Source organism: Neolamprologus multifasciatus, chromosome 16 (genome assembly GCF_963576455.1).
Source record: "Neolamprologus multifasciatus chromosome 16, fNeoMul1.2, whole genome shotgun sequence".
NCBI classification, from domain to species: Eukaryota; Metazoa; Chordata; class Actinopteri; order Cichliformes; family Cichlidae; genus Neolamprologus; species Neolamprologus multifasciatus.
Genome location: NC_140454.1, coordinates 9,640,184 through 9,652,827, shown reverse-complemented (window position 1 = coordinate 9,652,827; position 12,644 = coordinate 9,640,184). Strand labels below are relative to the sequence as shown.

The 12,644-nt window shown below is 40.1% G+C and overlaps 1 protein-coding gene across 2 annotated transcripts in view; it reads left to right on the top strand.

Annotated features, from left to right (window-relative positions):
- Positions 1-12,644, top strand: part of vwa8 (von Willebrand factor A domain containing 8) — an 86,750-nt gene that overhangs the window by 52,612 nt on the left and 21,494 nt on the right. Inside the window, exons 30-38 of one of the 2 annotated variants that reach the window (XM_085135524.1) lie at positions 536-655; positions 874-938; positions 1,020-1,145; positions 1,223-1,332; positions 3,916-4,067; positions 4,432-4,636; positions 4,726-4,807; positions 5,368-5,620; positions 6,569-10,685. In XM_085135524.1, the coding sequence (XP_084991650.1) occupies positions 536-655; positions 874-938; positions 1,020-1,145; positions 1,223-1,332; positions 3,916-4,067; positions 4,432-4,636; positions 4,726-4,807; positions 5,368-5,620; positions 6,569-6,610 (1,155 nt within the window). In that variant the 3' untranslated portion in view covers positions 6,611-10,685. Of the gene's footprint in view, positions 1-535; positions 656-873; positions 939-1,019; positions 1,146-1,222; positions 1,333-3,915; positions 4,068-4,431; positions 4,637-4,725; positions 4,808-5,367; positions 5,621-6,568; positions 10,686-12,644 lie in introns of those variants that run through there. The other variant, XM_085135523.1, reaches the window with a different exon arrangement.

Below are 12,644 nucleotides of genomic sequence, written 5' to 3'. Positions count from 1 at the left end.
TCTCCAAGTGATTAGGCTGTAAAAATGCTGCCCACCTCACTACAGGTTTGCTTTGAACCTTAAAACACGAGAAGACACTCCTAGGTCTTTCAAATAACAAAATATTTCATATAATATGCATTTAGCTTTTTGGACATGTGTTTAGGCACAGAGCTGCCGAGTGATTTGTAGACAAGCAGCTGTATGTTAAAACCAGTGTTCTGAATGACACTACTAGTGCTGGTGTAGTGAGCTTGTATTTTCTTGTGAGCAAGGTTTGTTTGAAAACTGTGTAGATGGGAAAGTCCTGCAGTGGTGCATTGTGGTGTAGTGGTGAATGGCATCCAAATAGACAAATTAACACTCTAATTTTTATGGTTTAATTTTAATGGAGAGAGACAGAATATCATTTAAAAAACACATACCAAAAACATATTATACAAAAGTTATAATTTGCACCGAGTGAGAAAAGTGTTTGATCCCCTGAAAACCAGCCAGAATTCAAGCTCCTCTCAGTTGTATTCTCCAGTTTTAATTCCTCTTTCTGTCTCTTTAGGGTAACACAGTGCTCCATTTGGACTTGGTGACAGGCGCCTTGCGGAGGCTCATAATTTCCCCCGACAGTGATCAGTCTTCCAGCAGAGCGTCGAACTGGTGGAACAGTAAGGAACAACAGGTCAGAAGACTCTGCGTCTCCAGAGACAAATTTAAATCCACTTGTGGCTCGTAAACTCTTTGCTTTTCATTCAAGGCTTTATTTTTTCCACGTGACTAGATTTAAATCGGACATTGAACTAGACTGCATCATGAAAAGACTTGTCAATTATTCATCTGATCATTCCGTGAAAAGATTTGAACTTAATGTGTTTTTGTTTCTGTGATTGTTGCCTGCAGGCAGGGTATAAAATGTGTCGTGACTTCTCCCACAAAAACTGGCTTCTGTTCTATAAGGAGGACAGGTAAACTACATCCATGACATTGTTACACAGCACCAGCATCCTGAAGTCCTGTGGTATCAGTCGCTGCTTTTGCATGTGCAGCAACCAGCTGGAGGTCCTGGATGTGCTTGAGGGACGAATTCACTCCATCTCCCTTCCGATCAACCTAAAGTCTGTCTTCCTGGTGGCAGAGGACCGCTGGCTGCTGCTGGAGAGCAACTCTAACAAGTAAGTAATGGATCTCAAATATCTGTCCGGGTCTCTGGATAGAACTTTAAAATAATCGTGCATGTCTGACTGTATAGAAAGTTCCTGCTGACTAAGCCCATGCACATGGCAGCTGAAGACTCTGGAGTCTGTCAGCTTCACAGCATCAGTGAGGACTCAGTCAACTCAGGCCATGGAACAAGCTCAGGTATATATTCACAGACACACACACACACACACACACACACACACACACAGTCGAAATGAAAAATCTTACTTTTCTTGTCTTTATCATTCAAGCTTGGGACCTCTAGCAGAGGTCTGGGAGCTTAATGGTCCTGCGCAGTATCTTAGCTTTAACTAGACTGGTGCTCTTCTGGACACAGATCCCAGATGTCATTCCTGGGATGTTGTGGTCTATCACACCAGGCGAGATCCTTGGTGCTGGCTGTGCAAAGATACCCAGAGACAATCCAGCACATAACAACAGTGTCCAGGATGCTAGCAGGCAGGGCATACATGGAATAGCACAACCAGGTAGCCTGTATAATATACAGGAATATCTGTGCTGAGTATGGCCTGTCCCAAGGTCAAAATGGAAAATGCCCCTTTGAGTTGTTGAGAACAACCGAGTTATGATCCTGTAGGACTTCCAGTTACAGACAGGCAAAGTGGTGGCGCCTAATCAACTGGACATAGTGGTGGTAGACAAGCAGAGGAAGAGGGCTGTAATGATAGATGTAATCTGTATTGACTAGTGGCCTTTAGCTCTGATGGCTTCGGGGTTTTCGTGGTCATCATGATCCTGATGACCCTGACTGATGAAAGCCACAAGCCTAAACACGTCAGTCCAGCAATAAAGATATGTTCTCTACAAGTTTTGACTTCTTGTGGTCATAAATCTTAGAAAGCTGATGTCAGTAACTGGTGGACAAATATGCAAAACAACTTCAAGATGTTGTTCAATACTAGCGTCTGGAGGCCAAATATGCACTTACTTTTTCCATTCAAGAATATCCGTTTATATTTTTATCAATAAATAATTGAAAAGCTAATAACTTGTGATGTTGCTCATGTAGATCACCTTTAACTTTTAGAGACTGTTTCAAAGTGTTTGCTTCTTTAAATATGTCAAATATCCACTTGTGGGATATACTGTTTTTTTTTCTCCAACATTATATTCATTACATTTTTAAATGGACTAAAAAAGCCACAAAGAAACTAAAAAGAACAAACAAACAAAGTGGGTCCTACTGCGCTTAAAAGGTTTGCACGTTTTGATCGTAATTAGTGAAATCTCTTTTGAAATAATCTTTGTACCATACCATAATTTATTGATATAGCACTTTAAAAACAGCACATAGGCGGCCAAAGTGCTGTACAGCAGAAATATAAAAAGTACAATAAATAAATAACAATAAATTAACAATGTCAGTTACTCACTGAGTCAAAAGCCAGCGGATAAAAATTCGTTTTTAACCTGGATTTAAAGACCAATACTGAAGTAGATTGCCTAATGTGACGAGGAAGAAGAAGAAGAAGAAGAACTCTCAGTCTCCTCCAAGTTTCAGCTGCGATTTAGGGGCTGAGAGCAACAGCTGCTCAGCTGACCGGAGTAAACGAGGGGGGACAGAGGGCTTCAGCAGATTGGATAAATATACAGGCGCCAAACTGTTTAAGAATTTACAAACCAGTAAAAGGATTTTAAATTGGCAGCCTGTGTAAGAAGGCCAGAACTGGAGTAATTTGCTCAAATTTTCTTTTACCAGTTAAAAACCGTGCTGCAGCATTATGCACCAGTTGCAGGTGTGACAGAGCACCCTGGCCAACCCCTATTAAAAGGGAGTTCCAGTAATCCAAGCGTGAGGTTATAAAAGAATGGATGACAGTTTCCAAGTCACGCCTGGAGAGAAGAGGCTTACCTCTGACAGACGTCTGAGGTAAAAGAATGAAGATTTCACCACCACATTTACGTGGCCATCAAAACGAAGCGCACTGTCGATTTTTACCCCAAGATTAGCAACCGAGCTTTTCAGGGGTCAGAGCAGCAAAGTCAACATCTGGGGTACCAAAAGAACGATTGAGACCGAATAAAATTCCTTCAGTTTTACGTTTGTTAAAATTTTAGAAATTTTAGAAATTTTGACTTAACATCGCTAAGACAATCAAGCAGGACTCCAACCGAGGAAAATCACACCTAATGCCATGGTATACAATGAAAACAGCAATCTCCCTATGTTTATTTAACAGATTTTCATGTTCTGCTGTATTGCTGTGTAGCAGTTCTTAAAGACCCAATTAACATGGAGACTGAAATAGAGAGAATTAAACTAATAACAGCTGTATTTCAGACCTCTAAGTTTATACATTAAATGGCCATAAGTTAAATACATTTTCAAATGTTTAGTCATGACTTACATTTAGACCACAAAGTCTATAGCTCATAGTTGTAACACTTCAGTGGATTGTATTCTTAAGAGGAAATGCGGGAGCTTCTTGACAGGTTTCTAAATGATGTAATTTCTGCATTCTTCACATGAAGTACAAAGATTGAGTAGAGTTGAGTTCAGAGGTAGGGCAATTGATTTCCCAAGGAGCGAGGGCTGTACTAATAAGCTTATAAAGAAATAAAAATTGATATTGAGCACGAGTGAGTTCAGCTTATTGATGTGACCCTCGACAACACTCAGTCCCAGTTTCCCCCAATGGACAAGTTGCTATTTCTTTCTTTTTCTCACTGCTTTCTTTCATGTTTCTGTTCCACCGAACTCATGCTGCTCCATCACGGCAGCCGAGTTGTCTATACCCCAGATGCTGTCATGTGAGCAGCTACCCAACGAGAACCTGAGTGCCGCTCTGAACCAGAAGATTGTTTCCCCTAACCGTGTGCTGGTTGACACAGATTCCTACGCGCGGCTCATCGTCGGCTTCCCAGATCTCATGGTGAGATTATGAGGGAATTTGGTGAAGAAATTTGTGTGACAATAATAATTCTTTTTCCAGTTTCCTGTCTTCTTTCTTTTTATGTTTCTACTAGAAGTAGAAATATCTAGTTTAACTCTATAGAGCTTAAAGGGAAGCGGGGTCATGTGGTGTTAGCATTTTTTTGGAACTTATTTGAAAGTCAAAGCTAAGACAGGGCCTAGCTTTGAGTCTGTATTTTATCTGCCTGATTCATGTATGAAAAAATGAAAGAGTTAGAGAAGATGTTAATTGAAAACAAAGAGCATTGTGAGTGAGTTACTCTAATGCGTATGACCGATGGCTTAAGAGTGACGTTTTCCTTCGGATTTCTTCTCTTGATGAGTCACCTAATGAAGTGTACAGCTTTAAAAGACCCGTCAACCTATCAGCGATAAAGAGTGGTGACAGCGGGGCTCAAGCATTCTTCAGAGGAGGGCTTCGGAGCGCCACGGCCAAACAGGAGAATTGTGTCAGTCTGATCCCGGTCAATCAGGTGGTTCGAGCTCTTCCACCTAACAAAGTCCCCCTAAAAGAGCTGTACCCCAAAGGTCAGAGTTCACCTTACATAAAGGTTATAAGGAAACATAAGTTTTGAAAGTTTTCAAAAGTTTAAAGATTAGTTTTCTTTGCCACTCAGACGTCACACCTCCAATGACAGCGGCATACCTGGAGGTGACTGATCTCAACTCCAAGAAGCTCAAATATATTCCTGTTCCAAGGTAAACAGCTGGTGTCTTACTACCTCATTCTGCAGTACTTTCAGAACAAGAATGTAACTTTACATCCTTTGGCTCCAGCTAGAGGTCAGTGACAGCATTGCACTATAAAAGAAAAAAACCCCAAAAGTGCTAATATATCTTCTCTACATCTTACATGTGTTCAACCATTTTTTTAGAGGACATATTACGCTTTTTTTTGTCTCTTAGACAAATGGATACTCATATTTAACATGGACCAGGTTCCAAAAAAATTAACTCAGGATATGTGAAAATTGTCATTTCAAGTACACCACTCTGCCGGTAAGCGCAGAAGCCCCTCCCATCATCTATTTAAGAGGGGCAGCTTTAAAGGGTGGAAAGAGATAAAACATTTGTTTCAGAGGATGATCTGAAAGCCTGCCCCAAGGCCCAGTATAAGATCTATATATAATAAATATCATTACTATAATTGCATAGGATCTGGAATAGAAAAGAGCGGAATAAAAACTCAATGGTCCCTGCTTATCTAAATCAACCTCCTGTTCTGTGTTGTGACCTTTTCTTGTATCTGTAATTGGCAGGTCAAAGACTGTGTCGCCCTACACCAACTGGGTGTCCAAGGTGTCAGAGTGTGATGTGCTGATAGCTGCTCTTGGTTCTGGAGGTGTCGTCACGGTGGATATGGGCGGGTACATCCGTCTCTGGGAGACAGGATTAGACACCTTGCAGCGCTCACTGATGGAATGGAGGAATATGATTGGCTCAGAGGACGGCAGACCCATACAGGTAATACAACAGAGTGTCTTTGAGCACATTACATGGCTCATTGACAGTGTTGGGAAGGTTACTTTTAAAATGTATTCCATTATGGAATACAGAATACATGACCTAAAATGTATTCTGTAACGTATTCCGTTACGTTACTCAATGAGAGTAATGTATTCTGAATACTTTGGATTACTTAATATATTATTATGCTGTTTACAACTACATGAATGTGCTATTGCTGTGATTTATTACTGTTACTGAAGGTCCGTGTAGTAAAGGGACCTCTGGCTAATACGGTGGGTTCTGTGTCAGGCTCGTAGCCGAAAACTAGCTTTACTTTGTTGTCTGGGTCAACTTTGCTAGCGAGAGACAGAGAGAGGCGTTGAAAGGCTGCTCCAACGGAACTTATTGTTTTTGGAGGAAAACACGAACAAGGTGTACAGTCGAGTCTTAATAGCTTACTTACAACTGGGCTCGTCAGGCACTCTTCTTGGCTGCAGTGGTTATTATTATATTTACATGCTTCCAGCTCCCGTTTTTGCTCGATGACAGCTCGTACTTTTCCTTTTTCTCCCTCCCTCGCTCACAGACACATAACGTGTATGGCAGTCCATTCTCCCTGCAGCACGGACTACACTGGCTATGATGCTACATTCTTTAGAGCTATACCGGTAGCATTCTGCCTATTAGCTTAGCACAACAACAACAAAAAGGCCTCTCTCACCCAGGAAACAGGCAGAGAGAGCGTCACCCTGTAACCATGGCAACCGTAACGCTGCCGCCTGGAACAACAGAAGTAGGTGTCAAACAAAACCCAAACAGTCCTGACCCGCCACAATATGAAACAGGGAAATACCGCCGTGTAATCCATTTATTTCAACAAAGTAACTGTATTCTAAATCCCACCTTTTTAAACGGTAACTGTAACGGAATACAGTTACTCATATTTTGTATTTTAAATACGTAACGGCGGTACATGTATTCCGTTACTCCCCAACACTGCTCATTGATAAGTTTCTCTATAGAATTCCACAAAGTGGCAAATACAATGACTAGAAACGCTTGCAGCCTGCAGTTAATCTCCACACCACAGAGGGGCAGCACCTCTATTTTAAAGCAACTCTCCATTGGAAGTTGCTCTGCATGCTCGCCTCACTCTGGCAGAAGACATGAGCTGAAACATTTCTGTTTTTGTGCTAAAGGGAATATTTTCAGCTCCATAATTCATGACCCAGCTGTACCCAGGGTGGGTGGTTATGAATGGCTGGCTGTCGTGCTGATGATGCAATAGCTTTGACCCTTAGTGTAGGTCAGAACATTCAGACCAGAGCACTGAGACAGCATTGTTTAGGTGCCCACATGTGCACATAGACACAAACATTCTTGGCATATTGGAGTCGTCCACATGCAGAGAGCATTAGCTGCAGATCTGTGTTTGTTGCACCAGGCATGAAGATAGAAGATGCAACATGGCCTGAAAAAATGATAACATGGAGACCAATCATGAAGTTGTACAATATCAGTGACTAATTTTTGGAGTCTGAGCTATCTGCATTGGTTGCTCTAAAACATATCACTAGGTTATCCCAAGCGTCTTTGTGTGAGATTATAGACTCGAAAACACCCATAGCTCACCGTTTCTGCCTGTTTCTGGTTTAGATTTGTCAATAGTCATATCTTCTTTGGTGGGTCACCTTGAGTCCACTGTAGGTTAGACTTGGACAGACTCTCCCTGTGCTCAGTCTCAGCAAACAGCATGGGCTCTACTGAGTTTGTTCACAGCCGCCTAAAAGGCTCTCTATATCTGCTTTGCCAAACAGTGTACATACTACGTTAGCTCTATATAGGCGTAGATGTTTGCACAGTATGTGCCAAGTACCTTGTTTTTATGACATGGTTATAGAGCATAACAGAATGGGTTCTGACTAAAGTGTGAAGTGGAAAAAAGAAGGAAATCTGTTCATGCTGGAGGTGGTTAACAGGTTTAAAAAACAAAGCTCATGTCACGACGGCTTATTGCCTTTGTAATACTCATTAATACCTCTACTGTATACTTCTGGAAAAGCACACTATGAGCTATGTGTGAGTGCCCAAGTAAGCGTGGCGCCTCCACACGTCGCTCTGACTTTGCTCCATTACAGTATAGCTGACATCATTCCTGCAGACAAAGATACATAGGAGACATCACTCATCATCTATCTGCACGCATGGTGCCAGATTGGTGTCTGCAGCTGTCCTGCATATTGCAACCAGTTATAGTCACTCAACCTGACATTTAATTGTGTGATTTGTTGTTTTTACACTTCCCTGTTTTTGGCAGGTTTGGCCAGGTGCCACTTTTTCATCTACCTAACCTTTCACCACTGACACAAGCTCTTCAGTTTCACTCATATTCATGCATGCACATGCTTGCTCCTTTAAAGCATCTGTAGAAGTGTCTACAGATGCTTGGTCCTACCTTAATGTACATGTTTGTATGCTGTACCAGTTGTAAAGTATAGGGCCAAGTATGTTAATACAAGTCATATAAATATGGCAAGTTGAACTCTGAGACAAAGCTTTCTAACCACATTGCTCACTTCATAAATTAGTCGATCTTAATAATAGTTTCCGAAATCTCTTTATGCCCATCCATTCATGCATCCATCTATATGTTCATCTTACTGAAAAGCCATTAATTAATGGTGCAGTGTTTCCTACATGTAGATGCAGAATGTGTTTTTGATGAGGAAAGAATATGTATGCAGATGTGCACAGACATGGATGTATGCTTTTCTGCTCTTACTTAGTGCTCTTACACTATGAGTTGAGTCTGTCCTTAGAATTTCCATTTTTTCAAATAAGTAACTTTGTGATTGCCTCCATGTGAGAGTATCTGTGCAAAAAAACCCCCAAAAGACAAGTGCAGAGTGGTTTCCACACTGGTATTGCTTAATTTTCAGGTCAGAACCTGCACGCACACACACACACAACATAACAGAGCTTCATTAATCTGCAGATACACTGAATCACTGAGACCTTTATATAACACACAGAATATTTTTGAACGTTCGTGTACGGGCACGCATTTATGCTGACACCCACACACTAGCGTGCACCCAGCATCACACTGGGACATGTATTTACTCAAGAAAAGGGCTGACCTCATGCACTATGTGTGACTGCATACACACATTCAAAAGTGTGTATTCACACTTACACCATCACTCTTATATCACTGTCTGTCTGTAGTGGTCTGAAGGGAGAATAAGAAATTTATGAGGCTATTTATCCTAGAAGACAAGGCGTGGACCGCAGATAAGAGACAGACAGAGACATATACTGGTAGAAAGCAAAAGAAAGAAAAAGGGCGGGGTAAAACGTTGATTCCCACTGTCATTAAAAATGAAGTTTTCTCCACTGACGTTGCCGTCCTTTTTCCCTTAATTCCTTCTTTTGGTTTCTGCCTGTCTCTCAGCGCTAAGGTGCCATCATTAGCTTACTGTTTATGAGTGGGACATGCAGCAACAGCAGCACACAAACACATTTATCCAAGATTTACGCAGTAATTTGACATCAACCATTCAGTTCTGTGGTGCTTCTTTAAACCCCAAATTGTGGTTACGGAGCGTAGTAATCTGTCTTTTGTTTGGAGCAGGAAATTCAAAATTACTTTAGCATGAGACAAGCACCAATCAAGCACGCTGTCCAAACATACCCAGACTCTGTGGAGAAATAAATGAAAATTGGCATCAATGCAGGTATTATAAGGTATTTACAGTTCAGCATGTTCTTCAAAGGTGTTTTCCTGCTCTTACGGAGCTGCTTAAACTGCATCAAAGCTTTGCCTTAAGCGTGATACAATCTTGGAATATTCATTCTAATCTAAGCAAACATCTCTACGCATGAAGCATTCAACTCTTAATTTCATTCATTACAGTGTGTGGTTTTATCAGTTTCGCGTGACTGGTAAGAATCATCCATCCTTAAATCCTTTTATGCTAAAGACGCCAGTATTAAAAAAAACAAAAAAACGAGGGTTTTAATTCAATTGTGTGTCATTGTTTAAATCAGTGGTGTCAAACAGAAAGCCCGGGGGCCAAATTAGCCCGACAGAGACTCCCAGTATCCTAAAATCCCACTGGACGGCTTTGGAAAATGTGAAGAAGGACATATGTTTGGGACTTTATTTTACAGTGTTTTCTTATTACAAGACATTTTGGGAAATGAGGTACTTTTTATGTAATTTTACAGATCTATTAATTACAATTTAGTCCCAAAAAGTCATCCTGACAGATTTCTTTCATTTACTACAGCAGAATTTCTTCATCGTGTTGAAAAACTGAGATGTACTGTGGATATTGTGTTATTTTTTTTCATATGAACATAAGTAAGAGATTCCATATGTGTTTAAGCTTCTGTACTTCATATCTGGTTGTAAACTTCATAAAATCTGTTATTTTAAACATGCTCAAGAAGTCCAGTTCAGTGGCTCAGATATGTGGAGGTAAAGCAATGCCCCAACGACCTTTAAGCCTTAAGCTTCTAATTCATTCAAATGGAGGAATTATAAAAAAGTGAGTGTACAGTTTTATATGAAGTGTGAAATGATGCATAGAGGTTAAAACCATTTTTTCAGTGAATTTTAACATGAAAGTCCATGTTTTTTTCACCTTTCCATGACATCTATTTTTCAGCCTGGGAGGTCATCGGTTGTGTTTTTCAAAGACAATGAGCATTCAGTTGCTGTAGCAAGATCTACTGGAACAGTTATAGTTTAGCCGACATTAGCTGTGTCTGAAATCACTCATTTACTAATCCTGGTATAATAGACAGCCGATAGTTCACTCAAAGCTGAACAGTAACTGACATAATGAACACACGCTTGCACATTGTGTCATTACCATAGGCTGTTCAGACTTTAACAATCACTCTGGAAACTCTAAATTCAGCACATTTGTGAGACTGTAAGTACATTTTTCTTTTCTCTTCTTTTCTGTTCTGTCGTTCCAGTCTTAAGGGCACTACACGGATAAGTTCTCATCCTTAATTAAGACATTCTAATCAGTTGATGCAAATTATATGTAACACAATATGTAGCAAACAGGGAATGATTTTAGACACGACCTTTTATTACAGCTAAAGATGATGCATAAATATCTTTTATGGAATTAAAGGAGAACAATAATACATCAAAATATAGCTTTTATAATGGATTTTATATTAGATAAGAACTCAACCTGGTTTTCCTGGTTTGACAGAGTCAGATTAGAGTGCATTAGCAGTGTGGTGATATGTGGTGATTCATAATTATGCTGAGACGCAGAGAGAGTGTTATATCTATATACAGTGTGATGACAACGGTGAATTACTGAAATAAGCCGACGCTGAAAAATCCCATAGCTTAACTTCCTCTGTGAATGACAGGCACAAAATGAGCATCAGGGACCAGGTCATGTTAACCTGATGGAGATCGTGCTAGGTCGGTGGCACTAACTTTTATCGACTGATTGTAATCTCATTCAAAAACACTTGTATAGCAACTGTAAGCCTTAAAGTCATATTCCTGTGGATCAGGTGCACACACCCACTCCTCAACATGACACAGTCATGTGTGCAGCACAGCTCATGTTATGCAGAGGTTTCTGAGAGGCACGTTAGTGCGTAATCAGAGATCAGTTACAGTGCATATTTGCATTGCACAAGACACTGCAATGTGGATTGCACAACACTGGACATTATATTCCTCATTTCCAGTTAATACTTGTACAGCTGCTGTTATTGTGTATATATATATTTATATTTCTTCATACATTCTTATATATTTCTATACTGTGTATTGTGTATTTTGTTGTACAGTTATTTTATTTTCAACTTTAATTTATATATTTTATCCTATTGTTTCCCAGTTAAATTTACCCTTCATTCTAATTTGTGTTGTACAGTTATCTCATTTTTAACTTAATTTTTATATTTTATTTTATTCCTTCCAAGTTAAATTTACCCTTTTTAATTTTCATATTTATTTCCTATCTTATTCATAGCCTTTTCTTTTTTTCTTTAGGTCACGAGCAGTTGTCTAAGCATTTCACTGCATATCGTACTGTGTATGACTGTGTATGTGACAAATAAAATTTGAATTTCAATTTGATTTGGTGGAGGTGAGCTTTGGTTATTGACCAAGGTCTCACTACTTACTCAGGTTAACTAGTTTCTTCTTAATTTTTTTTAAAGACATTTTTACTGTCGGCCAGTAAAGGCAATCCTCATGTCAGTCTGTTGTGTAAGGCAGCCCACACAGCTGGAGTTCTGCTGTGATTGTGCCTCACTCTTTCAGTCTGTGTCTATTTGTAGGAATGGACAGTGTTTAAAGTTGTGTTTTGCATGTATGGCTTGATTAGGTCTAACGCTTTGAATTTATCTACTTTACCCACATGAAATGGCTATTTATCAATGAAAAATCAAAAACATTGGTCCAGTCACGCATGTTGTTGTCCAACTGTAATCAAGCGCATCAAGCTAAGTACCATAACATGGCTTTAAATAGCCAAGCCTCAATTGTTTTCTGCAACCTTTGAGGCTGGTCTTGGCAAGGCTACACATCAGCATCAACATGAAAAAGCATCATTTTGGCTCCAGTGATTGGTTTGGGGACATCTCCCCTTGGGAAAGTTAAAAGTGAATAAAATATTTTGATCTTTATTTGTTTTTTTAAAGATATTCTCCCGGGTTTGTTCATTTGTCACTAGGTTACTCATATGTGAACTCATAACTTCACAGTATGCTATGTATGAAAATTGGGACTGATGAGTAGACGTGGTAGAGGTGGAGGGTTTGAAGCAGCAGGCAGAGAGACATTTCACAGATGGTGATGGGAGCTAAAATAGGCTGCCAAACTTAGAGGGTGTGTTTGTGATGTGATGTGAAGAGAGGGTCAGGTTATGTGTTTGTGACGCAGAGCAACTCCAGTTGTCTGCCCGAACTAGCTCGCAGGGTTCCCTCTATCTGTGCTCTCACGTTGTAATGGTGACACATGCTCTACATTACCTCCAGTCTCCCTCTGTCTTATTACTTTAAGGCTGACGAGTGACTTTGTCTGCAGTAAAATAAT